We start from the raw sequence: 17,800 nt of genomic DNA on the forward strand, positions 1-17,800 counted from the left end.
GGGGGGGGGTCCTCTCTCTCTCTTGGATCTGAATGCCTGTTTTCCTTCACCAGATTTGGGAGGTTCTCAGCTCTGATTTGTTCAAATATACTTTGTGGTCCTCTCTCTCTCTCAGACTCTTCTGGAATCCCAATTAGATGTATATTCTTTCTTCTCAAGCTATCATTTATTTCACTAAGCCTTTCCTTGTGGTCTCTTAATTGTTTTTTTTCTATTTTTTTCCTCAGCTTCCTTCCTTACCCTCAAATTGTTTTCTATGTCATTCTCTCTCTTCCACCTCATTAACCCTAGTAGTTAGAGCATCCAGTTTTGATTCCATCTCATTTAATCTGTTTCTTAAGTCAACCTAATTAGATCTCAATTCTGTAGTAATGAAGTCTCCAGAATCCTTCACCCTTTTTTCAAGAGCCACCAGTAAATTTATAATTGTACTTCTCAATTGAATTTCTGTGATCATATTTAAATCCAAATTCTGTAACTCTGTGGCAGAGAGTTTGTTTCTGGTTCTTTCTTTTGTGGTGAATTCTTCCCTCTAGTCATTTTGTCCAGTGGAGAGTGGCTGTTTGAGTGGGCTGAGTCAAAAATATCAACCACAACCTAATTAAAATACACCCTAGATGATTCCAAAGAGGTCAGAGACCAGAAAATAAAAGAAAAACAAGAACAAAACAAAATAAAGCAATAGAACCACTAAAGTGAAAAATAAATTTTAAAACAAAGTAGTAAAACTAAAAACCCAAAACCCAAAAAGAATGAAGAAGAAAAAAGGACAGGAAAAATAGTAAAGTAAATTGGGGGGGGGGAGAAAAAGGGAGGGATGGTGGTGGTGAGGAAGTAGTAGTGAAGAGAGAATGTAGTCTACCGGAGGGGTCCTAGAGGGTGGTCCTCTTACTTCTGATTGTATTATGTTCTGTATGGTAGAAGATGCTCAATCCCAAATTAATATAAACTAGCAATAGTTATATAAAGGCCCAACATTTACCACAAGAACAAACAAGATAAAAGAGGGGGCAGCATGGGAAGGGAGAGAGTATATAATCTCATAAAATGAACCAACATGGTGTTGGTTGTATACACCCGCTTGTTTCTGGGTGTATTTTGGTCATGTGTTAGAAGGTGCTAACTTCCACCATTGCAAAACAAAATGAGGCAGAAAAAAAAAAAAAAAACAAATACCCATATCTCATATATCTACCAAAATTAAATTGAATACGTTGAATGGAATCCAGAAGTGAAAAATATATGTAAGACGTGTGATTGTTGAAATATGAAAGTCAAAAAGGAAAAAACTTAAAAATGAAGAGTTGGTAAAATATTTTAGTTAAGATGGGAAAAGAGAAAAAATATTGGAAATTTTTAGTCTGAAATAAAAACTAGTCATAATGGTTAAAGAAAAAAAAGAAAATGACCTTCCAGTTCTATATACTATTTTCCCTCAGTCTTGGAGATTTCCAGTGCTGCTAATTCAATAAACATTGATTTCCCTTGTTCTTGTAGCTGATCTTCTGGGTGAGGGGTCTACTGCACTGATTCTTAGGTATCTGTGCCAGGGCGGAGATGCCCCACCCCCTGCCATGTGCTGAGCTCAGAATGAACTGTTTATCCTGTGAGGCCTTTCTTCCCTAGAGGCTCCACTTCTCCCTGGCATAAGGTGAAACAAAGAGGAAAAAAAATGGTGGCAGCTAGATTTCTAGCTCTGGAGTCACGCTCTCCTCGAGTAACTAACACAGTCTCCCAGTCTGCACTCGCCTAGATGCTCCTGGGTGCAGACACGGTGCACTGATCTGCACAGCTTGTGGGGCACCCAGGGGCAGGATAGTTCTTGCTTCCTCTGCCCTCTCCACTTCTGCCTGTCCCAGGGGAAGGGCAGGTTCCCCAGCTTTGTCCGCTTGATCACCCTGGTACCCGGGGCCCTGTGCCACTTGACCTGCACTACCAGGGATCCACCTTTCCCAATGGGAAAGGAATACAGTCACCTCTGTCCATTGCCACCTTCTAGGGTAAAGGCAGCTCCAGAGCCAGCTGGCCTAACCAACTGCCTTCTCCCAAATGCCCCAGAGGGTTGCGTTGCTCCACCTCTTTACCAATATCAGAAGCTGGTTTGCAGTGAGCTTTACCTCTGGCACCCCTCTTCTTCAAGTGATTCCAGGAATCTTGAGGCTTCACTGACCCTTATGGGATTTTGCCCAATTTCCCTTCTAAGCACTTTTCCATCAGGGAAACTCCATCACAGATTTTTAAAGTCCCTGTTTCTCCACAGCTGAGCTTTCCTGCCCTGGAGGCTTTCACAACTCCACTTTAGCCCTGCTAGTCACAGTTCTCCTCCCCCTACTGTATTCTTTTTTTAACTTTTTTTTTATTCCCCACCTTCCTACCTTGTTAAAAGCAAAAACTTTTCTCTGTAGCTTTCTAGTTGTTCTTTTTTTAAATCTCAGGTCGAATTTGTAGGTGTTCAGGATGTTTTGAAAGTTATCGAGGTAAGATTGTGGGGTCAGATGACTTGAAGACCCCTACCCTTCCGCCATCTTTCCCCTCTCCTCTAAAGATTTTTCTAGGGAGAGGCAGGGCAAGATGGTGGAAGAGTAGGGTCACCAAGTCACCTGTCCCCACCAACTTACCTAGATAACTTTCAAATCATCCTGAAAACCTATGAATTCGGCCTGGGATTTAAAGAGAACAGCTGGGATGCTACAGTGAGAAGAGTTCCCGCTTCTATCAAGGTAGGAAGATGGAAAAAAATATTAAAAAAGCATCCAGTGGGAGATGGGCCCCCAGGAGGAGCCAGGCTAAGGCTACAGCTAGAGACTCCAGGAGAGGAAAGCCTAATCTGGCAGAAGCAGGAACTTTTAACAATCTTCCCGGACAGAAAGGCGCTCGCAGGGAGCTCCGGCAGGATCAGAGGAGGGGCAGGAATACCCTCAGGCTCCCAGGGACAATAACAGAGGAACTGCACCCCAGGGGAGAGTGCACCACACATCAAGACCAAGCTCCATAAAGGGCTGGAGCTTGTCCCAAGCGGGGCATCAGGGGCAGCTCAGGTGGCAGCTCAAGGCAGCAGCTCCGCTGGAGGGGGCTGTGCAGCTCCAGGAGCATGATCCCAGCGAGGCAGGCCCCGGAGCCCAAGGCACCGGGGAACACAGCCCAGGATCTGGTGCTCCCCCCGGGACCGCCAGAGGCTGGGAGGACATGGGACAGCGAGGATGCTCCTGCTCCCGGGCGGCCCCAAGCTGTGCAGATCAGCGCCCCCAGCCCCTGGAGCATCCAGGCCCCTGCAGACTGGGAGACTATGGTAGTTACAACTGGAAATGACTCAAGGGCTGGAGAGCTGGCCGCCACCACTGTTGTTGTTCCTGCGGGTGTCACCTTGTACCTGGGACTGAGCAGAGCTGCCAGGGAGCAGGGACCTCACAGGATAAATGGATCCCACAGAACCGTGTACCTGGCAGGGGTGGGGTAGCACCCGCAGGTGCACACACCTGAGAACCAGCACAGCAAGCCCCTTCCCCAGAAGACCAGCTGGAAGGACAGGGGAAGAGCAAGTTCTTGACCAAGCACGGCTGGAAAGTTCCAGGGGAAGTCTAGAGACTTACAATATATAGAATCAGAGGATACTCCTCCTTGTTTTTTGTTTTTTTGTTTGTCTCCACCCCCCCTTTTTTTTCTCTTTTTCTCCTTTTTCCAGTACAACTTGTTTTTAGCCACTCTGCACGGAGCAAAATGACTAGAAGGAAAAATTCACCACCAAAAAAAGTATCAGAAACAGAACTCTCTCCCACAGAGTTACAGAATTTGGATTACAATTCAATGTCAGAAAGCCAATTCAGAAGCACAATTATAAAGCTACTGGTGGCTCTAGAAAAAAGCATAAAGGATTCAAGATACTTCATGACTGCAGAATTTAGATCTAATCAGGCTGAAATTAAACATCAATTAAAAATGAGATGCACTCCAAACTGGAGGTCCTAATGATGACAGTTAACGAGGTACAAGAAAGAGTAAGTGACATAGAAGACAAGTTGATGGCAAGGAAGGGATCCGAGAAAAAAGAGAAAAACAATTAAAAGATCCTGAGGATTGGTTAAGGGAAATAAATGACAGCATCAGAAGGAAAAATCTACGTTTAATTGTGGTTCCCGAGGGCCTGAAAGAGACAGAGGACCAGAAAGTGTATTAGAACAAATCATACCTGAGAACTTCCCTAACTTGGGAAGGGAAACAGGCATTCAGATCCAGGAGATAGAGAGATCCCCCCATAAAATCAATAAAAATTGCTAAACACCTCCACATTTAATAGTGAAACTTGCAAATTCCAAAGATAAAGAAAACATACTTAAAGCAGCAAGAGACAAGAGATCCCTAAACTTTATGGGGAGAAGTATTAGGTTAAGAGAAGACCTCTCCACAGAGACCTGGCAGGCCAGAAAGGCAGGATATTTTCAGGGCCCTAAATGAGAAGCACCTGCAGCCAAGAATACTCTATCCAGTAAGGCTCTTATTCAGAATAGAAGGAGAGATAAAGGGCTTCCAAAATAGGCAGAAACTGAAAGAATATGTGACCACCAAACCAGCTCTGCAAGTAATATTAAGGGGGACTCAGTGAAAGACGAGGAAGTCCAAGGAAACAATCCACAAAAACAGGAACTGAGTAGGTATTATGTAGACACTAAATTCATATCTTTCAATACTAACTCTGAACGTGAATGAGTTAATGATCCCATTAAAAGGTGCAGGGTTTCAGACTGGATAAAAAAGCAAGACCCATCTATTTGGGGTCTACAAGAGACTCATTTTAGACATAAGGACACCTGCAGCCTGAAAATAAACGATTGTAAAACAATTTACCATTTAAATGGTCCTCAAAAAAAAAGCAGGTTAGCCATCCTCATATCAGATAAATTAAAGTTTATCCCAAAGATTTTAGTAAGAGATGAAGAAGGACACTATATCATACTTAAAGGATCTATCCAACAAAAGGACCTAAAATCGTGAATATTTAGGCCCCTAATTATTAATTAGGCTGCCAATTATATCAATCAATTAATAACCAAACTTAAGACATACTTAGATAATCATAAATTTATACTAGGAGAGTTGAACATGGCATTTTCTACAATTGATAGATCTTCTAAGCACAGCATCTCCAGGGAAACAAGAGCATTAAATGATACACTGGGCCAGATGGATTTCAAAGATATTTACAGAAATTTACATCCAAATGCAACTGAATACACATTTTTCTCAAGTGCACATGGAATTCTCTCCAGAATAGACCATATATGGGGTCACAAATCAGGTCTTAACCCATAGCAAAAGACTGGGATTGTCCCCTGTCTATTTTCAAACCATAATGCTTTGAAACTAGAACTAAACCACAAGAAGTTTGGAAGGATTTGAAACACATAGAGGTTAAAGACCATCCTGTGAAAAGATGAAAGGGCCAACCAGGAAATTAGAGAAGAATTAAAAAGATTCATGGAAACTAATGAGAATGAAGATACAACTGTTCAAAATCTTTGGGATACAGCAAAAGCAGTCCTAAGGGGGAAATACATCACAATACAAGCATCCATCCAAAAACTGGAAAGAACTCAAATACAAAAGCTAACCTTGAACCTAAAGGAGCTGGAGAAGGAACAACAAATGAAACCTAACCAAGCAGAAGAAGAGAGGTAATAACGATTCGAGCAGAACTCAATGAAATAGATCAGAAGAACTGTGGAACAGATCCAAAAAACTAGGAGGTGGCACTTTGAAAAAATTAGTAAGATAGATAAACCATTACCCAGCCTTATTAGAAACAAAAAAGACTCAGATTAATAAAATCACAAGTAAAAAAGGAGAGATCACAACCAATAGCAAGGAAATACAAACGATGTTAAAACATATTATGAGCAGCATTATGCCAATAAAGTAGGCAATCTAGAAGAAATGGACGCATTTCTGGAAAACCACAAACTCCCAAAATTGGAACAGGAAGAAATACAAAACAAGAACAGTCCAATAACCAGGGAGGAAATTGAAGCAGTCAACAAAAACCTCCCAAGACACAAAAGCCCAGGGCCAGATGGCTTCCCAGGGGAATTCTATCAAATGTTTAAAGAAAAAAAACATACCTATTCTAAAACTGTTCCTGAAAGACAGAAAGGGATGGAAAACTTCCAAACTCGTTCTATGAGGCCAGCATCACCTGAATTCCAAAACCAAAGACCCACCCAAATAGGAGAATTATAGTCCAATATCCCTGATGAACATAGATGCAAAATTTCTCAACAAAATACTAGCCAATAGGATCCAATAGTACATTAACAAGATGATTCACCATGACCAAGTGGGATTTATCCCCAGGATGCAAGCCTGGTTCAACCCTTGTAAAGCAATCAATGTGATTGATCATATCAACAAGAGAAAAAACAAGAACCATATGATCTTCTCAATAGATGCAGAGAAAGCATTTGAAAAAATACTGCATCCATTCCTGATCAAATCACTACACTTCAGAGTGTAGGGATAGAGAGAAGATTCCTCAGCCTCTTAAAAGCCATCTACGAAAACCCCACAGCAAATTTCATTCTCAAGGTGGAAACACTGGGAGCCTTTCCCTTAAGATCAGAAACACGACAGGGATATCCACTCTCACCACTGCTATTCAACATAGCAGTTGTGAGGAAGTCCTAGTCTCAGCAATCAAGCAACAAAAAGAAATAAAGGCATTCAAATTGCCAAAGAAGTCAAATTCTCCCTCTTCGCAGATGACATGATACTGTTCGTAGAAAACCCAAAAGATTCGACCCCAAGATTGTTAGAACTCGTATAGCAATTTGGCCCTGTGGCAGGATACAAAACCAATGCCCAGAAATCAGTGGTATTTCTATTCACTAACAATGAGACAGAAGAAAGAGAAATTAAGGAGTCAATCCCATTTACAATTGCACCCAAAAGCAGAAGATACCTAGGAATAAACTTAACCAAAAAGGTAAAGGATCTATACCCTAAGAACTATAGAACACTTCTGAAAGAAATGGAGGAAGACACAAAGAGATGGAAAAATATTACATGCTCATGGATTGGAAGAATTAGCATTGTGAATTTATTATCTATGCTACCCAAAGCAATTTACATGTTCAGTGCAATCCCTTTCAAAATACCAGGGACTTTCTTCACAGAGTTGGAACAAATTATTTTAAGATTTGTGTGGAATCAGAAAAGACCCCAAATAGCCAGGGGAATTTTAAAAAAGAAAACCATAGCTGGGGACATCACAATGCCAGATTTCAGGTTGTACTACAAAGCTGTGGTCCTCAAGACAGTGTGGTACTGGCACAAAAACAGACACATAGATCAATGGAACGGAATAGAGAATCCAGAAGTGGACCCTCCACTTTATGGTAAACTAGTTTTTGACAAAGCAGGAAAGACAATCCACTGGAAAAAAGTCTCTTCAATAAATGGTGCTGGGAAAATTGAATGGCCACGTCCAGAAGAATGAAACTGGCCCATTCTCTTACACCATACACAAAGATAAACTCAAAATGGATGAAAGATCTAAATGTGTGACAAGATTCCATCAAAATCCTAGAGAAGAACACAGGCAACACCCTTCTGAACTCAGCCACAGCAACTCCTTGCAAGATACATCCATGAAGGCAACAGAAACAAAAGCAAAAATAAACTATTGGGCCTTAAGATAATTTGCTTCTGCACAGCAAAAGAAACAGTCAACAAAACTAAAAGACAACCTACAGAATGGGAGAAGATATTTGCAAATGACCTATCTGATAAAGGGCTAGTATCCAAGATCTATAAAGAACTTATGGAACTCAACACCAAAGAAACAATCCAATCATCAAATGGGCAAAAGACATGAACAGAAATTTCACAGAGGAGGACATAGACATGGCCAACATGCACATGAGAAAATGCTCCCCATCGCTGGCCATCAGGGAAATACAAATCAAAACCACAATGAGATACCACCTCACACCAGTGAGAATGGGGAAAATTAACAAGACAGGAAACCACAAATTTTGGAGAGGATGTGGAGAAAGGGGAACCCTCTTGCACTCTTGGTGGGAATGTGAGTGGCACAGCCACTCTGGAAAACTGTGTGGAGGTTCCTCAAAGAGTTAAAAATAGATCTGCCCTCCGACCCAGCAATTGCACTGCTGGGGATTTACCCCAATAATACAGATGCAGTAAAATGCCGGAACACCTACACCCCGATGTTTATAGCAGCAATGTCCACAATAGCCAAACTGTGGAAGGAGCCTCAGTGTCCATCGAAAGCCGAATGGATAAAGAAGATGTGGTCTATGTATACAATGTAATATTAGTCTGCCATTAGAAACGACAAATACCCACCATTTTCTTCGACGTGGATGGAACTAGAGGGTATTATGCTGAGTGAAATAAGTCAATTGGAAAAGGACAAACATTATATGGTCTCATTCATTTGGGGAATATAAAGATTAATGAAATGTAATAAAGTGAAAGGAGGGAAAATGAGTGAAAATATCAGTGAGGGTGACAAAACATGAGAGACACCTAACTGAGAAATGAACAAGTAGTGGTGGAATGGGAGGTGGGCAGAGGGTTGGGGTGACAGGGTGATGGGCACTGAGGGGGGCACTCGGTCGGATGAGCACTGGGTGTTATGCTAAATGTTGGCAAATTGAAATCCAATTAAAAAAAGATTTTTCAAAAAAAAGATTTTTCTAGAAAGAGATCTTATCATTATGTAGCTTGAGATTTTATAATGGAGCCTTTGTGTTTAGGTACACAAAACAAAAGTTATTATTAAAGTGGAAGTAGGGGATCCCTGGGTGGCTCAGTAGTTTAGCCCTTGCCTTCAGCCCAGTGCCTGATCCTGGAGTCCCAGGATCAAGTCCTACATCAGGCTCCCTGCTTGGAGCCTGCTTCTCCCTTTGCCTGTGTCTCTGCCTCTCTCTCTTTCTCTCTTTCTCTCTCTCTCTCTCTCCCTGTGTCTGTCTTTCATGAATAAATAAATAAAATAAAAATCTTTAAAAAATATATAAATAAAGTAGAAAATGATATGTGGAAGATCTCTTGAACAAACAAAAATGACTATAAATGATGGAGTATTTGGACTAGAATTCTGGAAGGATTTATAGAGGATTTAGTATTTGACATATGAAATTGAGGACAGATGTCTGGCAATTATTACTTTATTCAGAATCCAACTTGATTAAAAATATTGTTTCTTGTTATTAGAGATATCTAGACTTTTGTGTACATAGCACTTGATCATGCTATTTCTGTGTTGAGTAATTGGAAGGTAGCACCCTGGGTGGTTGAGTGGGAGAGTGTCTGCCTTTGGCTCAGGTTGTATCTTGGGGTCCTGGGATCATGTCCCACCTCTTCCTGCTGGGAGCCTGCTCCTCCCTCTTCCTAGGTTTGTGCCTCTATTTCTGTGTCTCTTGTGAATAAATAAATAAAATCCTAAAAAAAAAAGATCAATCAGAAGATGTATGCTAGTCACCATCCCATTTTTACTACTAGAATTACTATTGCTTCTAGTAGGAGGGTTACTATTGTGACCTAAACCTGGCCTTTGGTCACATTTTGTTTATTACAGAATGTTATCCTTAGTTTATTTCTTTTATGTAACCTAAATGGCACAATAACTTGTGAATTTCATACCTTCAATTTTTCAATCAAGAACATAAGGAAAAACAAACCTATTGAATATTCACCAAGACTCTAGTAGAAAAATGCAACTGAAAAAATTCAATTTTAAAGTAAGCAAAAATAACTTCCTCCACAGCAAACTTATCTGTTAAGTAAAGCAAGCAATGATTTTTGAGCCATTAGTAAATTTTGGCAAACTCAGACTTCTCTGATAAAGAATAATTTCTAAGCTTATCAGAGCTAAACAAGTGGGACTTAATTGGAAAGAGTTTGTTGAATTGACAGATTGATAGAAAAAAAATGTCTTTAGTGTTGTGTTTGATTTTCAGTCTCTTGAACTTCCATGTACTTTTAAGGCAATTTTTCTTTGTTGAGTTATAAAGATGTGGGTATCAGTGTGAATTTGTGTCAGAAAAGTTTGGCTGAAATTTGTCAGGAGGTTGATTTTGTCAGTCTCTTGAATTTTTTATTGCAATTCTGATATGCCTCTGAATGAAACCAAAATTTACTTAAAAAATTGTAATATTACCCTATTTCTTTTTCACAGTCCTTTAATGAATAGTGTTTCAGAGGCCTGTATTTAAAAACCAATGTCACAGTCTAACCCTATTAAATTCTAATATCTAACTTTGTCTTTTCAAGTAGAATCCTGCCAATTGTATTGATATTAATAAGTGTCTTTATATATATATAATTGTTCAATAATAGAGTATATATAAAATGGTGTAAGTTAAAAAATATCTCTGTGAAGAGGGCATTGTAAGAGATGTGGAAAATGTGCATGTATTTAGGAGCCGTTTGAATACAATACTTAAAATTATTAGTTGTCAATGAGGATAGAGAAAGAAAAGTACAGATAATGTTGGGGAAATTAAAGCAATTAATGATAGTGTTTGAGGGGACACTGAAGCTTTGTGCATATATATGTGCATATGTATTCTCTGGGGTTTGCTCTAAATTTTCTTTATGAATTAGCAGTAATTTTTCACATCTCTGTGCATATGAAAAGTACTAAATACAGGAACTTATATCATTGGTTTATAAAAATCAGGATATTTCAACACAAGAAAAATATTTTATCCTTTTATATAATTTAACTTTATATCACTTATATTGCCAAGAACATACATCAATAAAGTAAGATTTCTTTGAACTTTAGTTTCTCTTTCATCTTCAAGTTAGATTTTAAAGAATGAAATATTAGGAATTCCATCAATAAATTTAAGTAGAAATGGCTTCATTTGAACTAATGGCTGAATAAAATAGTGACATTCACATATTAAACATGATGTTTTGGTATATTATATTACACATTTTCACTTATTTCATGGAGAGTAGAATTTTTATGTGCAGTAATTCAGAAAAATGTGAGTTGACATCATGGAACTCTTCTGCACATTAGAAAATTCTTTAACTGATACTGTTTTCTTTTAGTTGTTTTATGGAATATTTGATTAAATATTCTAAACACTTCTCATTGTTCTTTAGTTTCAGCTCAAATTCTCAAGAGCAACCTTACAGCAATGGAACAACAAATTGTTCATCTGGAACGTGACATCAAGAAATTCCCCCAAACAGAAAATCAACATGATAAGTTTGTGGAGAAAATGACAATATCCTTTATTTGTTTAAGCATTTTGTTTATTAGTCTCTCTCTCTTTCTCTCTCTCTCTCTCTCTCCTCCTCCTCCTCCTCCTCTCCCTATCCCCTGCCCTCTTTCCCTCCCTCCCACCCTCTCTGCCTGTGTGTATATGGGTGAGTGTATTTACTGTGTGGTTAGTTCTAAACTTACCAGTCTATCTATTCAGACTCTCTGGGTGAATTTGCATATAGGTTGTTCTTTTATTAGTAGCAAAAATTTCAGTTCACAGTGTTTGGAACCAGGTAGAGTAGGCAAGAAAACAATTATATGAGAAAAAAATGTCATTTCTCAAGAATTTCATTTGAAGGCCCACTAGATATGCAAGGTAAGTCTTATGAGGCTTGATTAGACTGAAAACAAAACAAAAAATTTCCTTATGTAACCAGTTATTTAAAGGAAATGATCAGCATAAGATTTTTTTTGGTCAGATTCTTTTCCCTTTGCATGTATGCAGGTACTTCCTGAGGGCAGACCTGCATATTCAAGGGCAATCAGAGGATGACCAATAATGAGTAGACTATAAGGATTGCAAAGGATAGGTAAAATGAATGCCTAGATGGGTGGATAGATGAATTGATCAGTAGATTATGTATTTAAATAAATTGTAGTAGTTATCTATATACCATTAAGCATTTCCTTCTAAATAACTGTTTTTAAACCCCTATTTTATGTACAGTATATTTGTATAAAGTATAGAAATATATGAAAGAAGAACTTGAGAAATAGCATTTAGCTTGAATTATTTAATGTTAAATCTGGCATCTAAAGATAAACTACATTAGACCTGTTTTTTTTTTTTTTTTTCAATTTTGGTTTTCAAAAGTTAAAGCCATATCCTCCTCCTCTAGGTTTAAATAAATACCTTGAACTGCTGATTGACCACCATTTTATATCTCTTGAGGGAATAAATACTATAAACTCCTTATCTGATAATAAGTAAATTCTTTCAACTATATGGCAGTCACCTTGTTTCAAGGTTAAATCTATTGCCTTTTTCTTGTGATATGCTTATTTTCCTGCCAAACTTAGAAACTATGGTACTGAACTCAAATTACTTCAGAATGGCAATTTAGACTTATGTGAAAAATGGTTTTTCATTCTAAAGCTTTGTGTTCATGAATTAATACTGTGTTTTATGTGGTCTATTAGTGATGCTGAGTACTTTAATAAATGGGAACATTGGAAACATAAGTTTGTGGGTGACTGGAAGTAGGAAATTTTCAAAAATAATCTGGGGTTATATAACTTCCCACATTGGGATATTTAATGTGAAGATTTAACTTTATTGCTGATTAGATTTTTCTTATAAATATGTCATATTGTCCTGTGGCTGGAAACACCGCCTACATCTTTCAACTTTTGATTTTGATTCTTGTCTCATATATTAAAATTTAATTCCTGATCCACTTGTTCTTTTTAACATTTTCTTCTGTGGTTGGATTATGACAACACAACAGCTTGCAACATTGAAGAGTCTTTGTTGCTCATTTAGAAAAAAAAAAAAGTAATTTCAAACCCTCATGAACTTGGCCTAAACTCTTTATTTTATTTCTGTCTTTATGCAGGTAATTAAGCACTTTATTTTTTTTTAATTAAGCACTTTAAAATGAAAATCTAGGGCCTTCTATATCTGTATGTTACAGATGAATGGTTATTCATCATTTAAGTGGCACTAATGTGTGACTATTTGTCCATAAGGGGATTGCAAACTATATTAAACTGTATTGGACTATTACTTTGCATATCACATTATTTTGAAAAACAAAATAAAATATACAGCAATTTATTTTAGGTAAAAAGTTTAGAATATTAACTTGAGTTGGTTATATCTCTAAGTTAATGAATTATGATGATAGAACTGTTGCTCAAATTATTCTTGCTTTGGAAGACTCCATTGGCACCCATTGAGAGTTTCAATCTTATGAAAAATTACAAACAAAATGCATGATCTTTGGGGTGCCTGGGTAGCTCCATCAGTTAAGTGTCTACCTTCCACTGGGGTCATGATCCCAGGGTCCTGGGATGGAGCCCCGCATCTGTGGGGAGCCTACTTCTCCCTGTCCCTCTGCCTGCTACTCTCCTTATGTTTTTTTTCTCTCTCTCTCTGCCAAATCAATAAATAAAATATTTTTAAAATGCATGATCTTCATATGTATATATGTTATAGGATTTCTGGTGCCTAATTAATATTTGTCTACTCTTTTGGCACTCCAAAAGAGAAGGGTATTTTATTTAATTTTTTTTAACAGAAGGGTATTTTAAAGTAGAATACTTGATTATGTTGTAAAATTAGAACCACAATTCTATTTTTAGTACAGGATTCTTTGTAGTGGATGTTTTTCAATGTTTCTATCCCCGGCCAATAATTTGTTTTACTTCAAGTCACTGACCTTTAAACTGAATTAGTTCCAGGCACAAGTAGGGAAGCAGTTTCCCTTGAAAGTAACCTCACCTACTTAAAGAGTAATCTCTCTTATAAGGACTGTGAGTCAAAAACTGAATGGCACTGTCATGCCTCTTGGCTTTCAGAATAGCATGAGTGCTATAGTTAGCAACAATGAGAGACCAACTGAATCTGCTAGCTGAATCGTAACCAAATCTCCAGGTTGAGCTAAGTCGCATAGCACCTTATGTTTACCCTACTCTTTCTCAATATTAATTGAACACTTAAAATATGCTAGGAATTGCCAGACCATGAAAATATAGTAGTGCACAAGATGGACAGTTTGACCTCAGGCTACCGATGGTCTGGCATTTACATGCTTCTTTGACTTGCTGTCTCTATGGTCAAGATCCTGTCTGGTGTGTTAATTACTTTCTTTTTTTTTTTTCTTTTAAATTTTATTCATGACACACACACACACACACAGAGGCAGAGACACAGGCAGAGGGAGAAGCAGGCTCCATGCAGGGAGCCCAATGTGGGACTGGATCACAAGACTCCAGGATCACGCCCTGGGCAGAAGGCAGGTGCCAAACTGCTGAGCCACCCAGGGATCCTCTGGTGTGTTAATTTCTATATGCCCATCACAATGTGTGACATGTAGCAATATGTAGGCACTCAGTAGGTACATATTGAATCACAGAATATTATAGCTAGAGACAATGAAGACCATTTACTCCCAGCTCCTACTTTTAATTAGCATTTCAAAATGGATATTGTTAAACAGTGGTAGGCTGTACTTATGGTTATTAAACTTTTCTTCATATTAATCTTCTCAGGAACTTAAATAACATTAAAGCACCTTTTATGAGCATGCATGTAAAATATAGTCAGATTTAGAGGGATAATATGCACCTTTTTAGAGCAAATTTACAAAAAAAAAAAAAAAAAAAAACTGACCAGTGGAGGTTAAAAAAAGAATAAAACCTTTCCTATGAATGGATTGTTTCAGACTATTTCCTGGATCCTGAAAAATATCTGGTGGCTTTAGAAGGAACCTTATCACCTTCGTCTCCCTTTTTCTATACAAAACTGGTTGCTTTTCTGCCTCAAAAAAAAAAAAAATAGATGGAAAGAGTAAAATAAGCAAAATTTATTTTTTAAGATTACAAAGCATGAAGAAATGGAGGAAAACTGTCTTAGGGAAGTTCTAGGATCAAAGGGGATGATCTATAATGGATATAATAGCACTATATATAATATATATATAGGAATGCACAGTGTTTAAAAACCTAAATAACCATGTGGGAAAGGTATTGCTATTATCCTGATTTAAAAAAAAGAAAACAAAGTTCTTGGTATTCTTCATGTGCTTATGGTCATAATAGTATTGGAAGTTTTTGTTCAGTTGTTCAGTGAATTAAAATGGAATCTGTATACTTTTTTAACTAAGTTTAAAAAGTAATATTCACTCATTTATTGAATATGTTCTATGTATTAGACATTGCCTAATTTTACATACTTTAGCTTATAAAAGATGTTCTTATTTATTAAATGACTATTTTCCATAATTGATGCTAAAATTGACCACCATTGTGCCTGTTTCATTGTAATGAGCTTGAATCATATGAGAATACTTTCAACAATTCATGAAGTTATTTCTAATAGTTCTGTTGTTTTTAATTCATTTATTTGTAGAGGCATTTCTTTTTCTCTTATAAGATTACTAGGAATTATGTATTCTCTGTCTGTGTTTGGCTCTTGTTGCAAATAATGGTGTGGTAAGGTTCAGAAACACATCTAAAATCACATTTTCAAAGTTATGAAAAATAACCCATACTAAAGAGACGTGAGAGGAAGCACTGTGAATGGACTGCTAACCAATCCTTAGGCCACTACTCTGACTTGATATTATATCTGGATTCTGATTTTTGCAATTTTTTTTGTCCTACACTAGTAGTATGACTGCACAAGAGTTTTTCTTTATCTTTTTTTAAGTCAAAGCATCATTTTACTTACTACTCCTTGCTGTTTCTGAAAGAAAAGAACACCATTCTTAAAATACAGCTTCTGAGACTTTTTAAAAAATATTTTATTTATTTCTTCATGAGAGATACAGAGAGACAGAGGCAGAGACATAGGCAGAGGGAGAAGTAGGCTCCATGCAGAGAGCCCAGTGTGGGACTTGATCCCGGGACTTTAGGATCATGCCCTGGGCGGAAGGCAGGTGGTAAGCCACTGAGCCACCCAGGGATCCTCTAGACTTTTAAATATATGTTGTGATTTATTCTAAACGTCTTAAACTATCTGAAAAAAAAATTAACCACAATGTTGACTTTACTGCTTATATCCTGTAGACAAATTTCTTTTTTTTTTCTATATTTTTTATTGGAGTTCGATTCACCAACCTATACTATAACACCCAGTACTCATCCTGTCCAGTGCCCCCTCACTGACGTCATCCATTCACACAATCTCCCGGCCACTTCCCCTTCCACTACCCCTTGTTTGTTTCCCAGAGTTAGTAGTCTCTCATGTTTTGTCACCCTCTCTGATTTTTCTGACTCATTTTCTCTCCTTTCCCATATGATCCCCTTTACTATTTTTTATACTCCCCCTGTGAGTGAAACTAAATAATGTTTGTCCTTCTCCAATTCACTTACTTCACTCAGTATAACACCCTCCAATTCTATCCACCTTGAGAAAAATAGTGGGTATTCATCGAATCTAATGGCTGAGTAATATTCCATTACATATACAAATCCACAACTTCTTTATCCATTTATCTTTCGAGGGACACCGAGGTTCCCTCCACAGTTTGGCTATTGTGGACATTGCTGCTATAAACATTGGGGTGCAGGTATTCTGGCATTTCACTGTATCTGTATATTTGGGGTAAATTCCCAACAGTGCAATTGCTGGGTTGTAGGGCAGATCTATTTTTAACTCTTGGAGGAACCTCCGAGTGGCTGCACCAGTTCACATTCCCACCAACAGTGCAAGAGGGTTCCCCTTTCTCTGCATCCTCTCCAACATTTGTGGTTTCCTGTCTTGTTAATTTCCACCATTCTCACTGGTGTGAGGTGGTCTCTCATTGTGGTTTTGATTTGTATTTCCCTGATGGCCAGTGATGCGGAGCATTTTCTCATGTGCATGTTGGCCATGTCTATGTCTTCCTCTGTGAGATTTCTGTTCATGTCTTTTGCCCACTTCATGATTGGAGTGTTTGTTTCTTTGCTGTTGGGTTTAATGGGTTCCTTATAGATCTTGGACACTAGCCCTTTATCTGATAGGTCATTTGCAAATATCTTCTCCCATTCTGTAGGTTGTCTTTCAGTTTTGTGGACTGTTTCTTCTGCTGTGCAGAAGCATATTATCTTGATTAAGGCCCAATAGTTCATTTTTGCTTTTGTTTCCCTTGCCTTTATGGATGTATCTTGCAAGAAGTTGATGTGGCCAAGTTAAAAAGGGTGTTGCCTGTGTTCTCCTCTAGGATTTTGATGGATTCTTGTTTCACATTTAGATCTTTCATCCATTTTGAGTTTATCTTTGTGTATGGTGTAAGAGGATGGTCTAGTTTCATTCTTTTGCATGTGGATAGCCAATTTTCCCAGCACCATTTATTGAAGAGACTGTCCTTTTTCCAGTGGATAGTCTTTCCTGTTTTGTTGAATATTAAAGGAGTTGAGGACCCATTTCTGGGTTCTCTATTCTGTTCCATTGATCTATGTGTTTTTGTGCCAGTATCACACTGTCTGGATGATCACAGCTTTGTAGTATAACTTGAAATCCGGCCTTGTGATGTCCCGACTCTGGTTTTCTTTTTCAATATTCCCCAGGCTATTGGGGGTCTTTTCTGATTCCACACAAATCTTAAGATGATTTCTTCCAACTCTCTGAAGAAAGTCCATGCTATTTTGTTAGGGATTGCACTGAATGTGTAAATTGCCCTGGGTAGCATGGACATTTACACAATATTCATTATTCCCATCCATGAACATGGAAGATTTTTCCATCTCTTTGTGTCTTCCTCCATTTCTTTCAGAAGTGTTCTGTAGTTTTTAGGGTATAGATCCTTTACCTCTTTGGTTAGGTTTATTCCTAGGTATCTTCTGCTTTTGGGTGCAATT

General features: G+C 38.0%; 1 protein-coding gene across 3 annotated transcripts in view; it reads left to right on the forward strand.

Moving 5' to 3' along the window:
• DIAPH2 (diaphanous related formin 2) overlaps positions 1 to 17,800 on the forward strand; it is a 1,049,860-nt gene that overhangs the window by 684,971 nt on the left and 347,089 nt on the right. For all 3 annotated transcript variants that reach the window (XM_038587833.1, XM_038587834.1, XM_038587835.1), the window contains one exon: positions 11,134 to 11,258. In XM_038587833.1, the coding sequence (XP_038443761.1) occupies positions 11,134 to 11,258 (125 nt within the window). The remainder of the gene's footprint in view (positions 1 to 11,133; positions 11,259 to 17,800) is intronic.

Source organism: Canis lupus, chromosome X (assembly GCF_011100685.1).
Source record: "Canis lupus familiaris isolate Mischka breed German Shepherd chromosome X, alternate assembly UU_Cfam_GSD_1.0, whole genome shotgun sequence".
Classification (NCBI taxonomy): domain Eukaryota; kingdom Metazoa; phylum Chordata; class Mammalia; order Carnivora; family Canidae; genus Canis; species Canis lupus.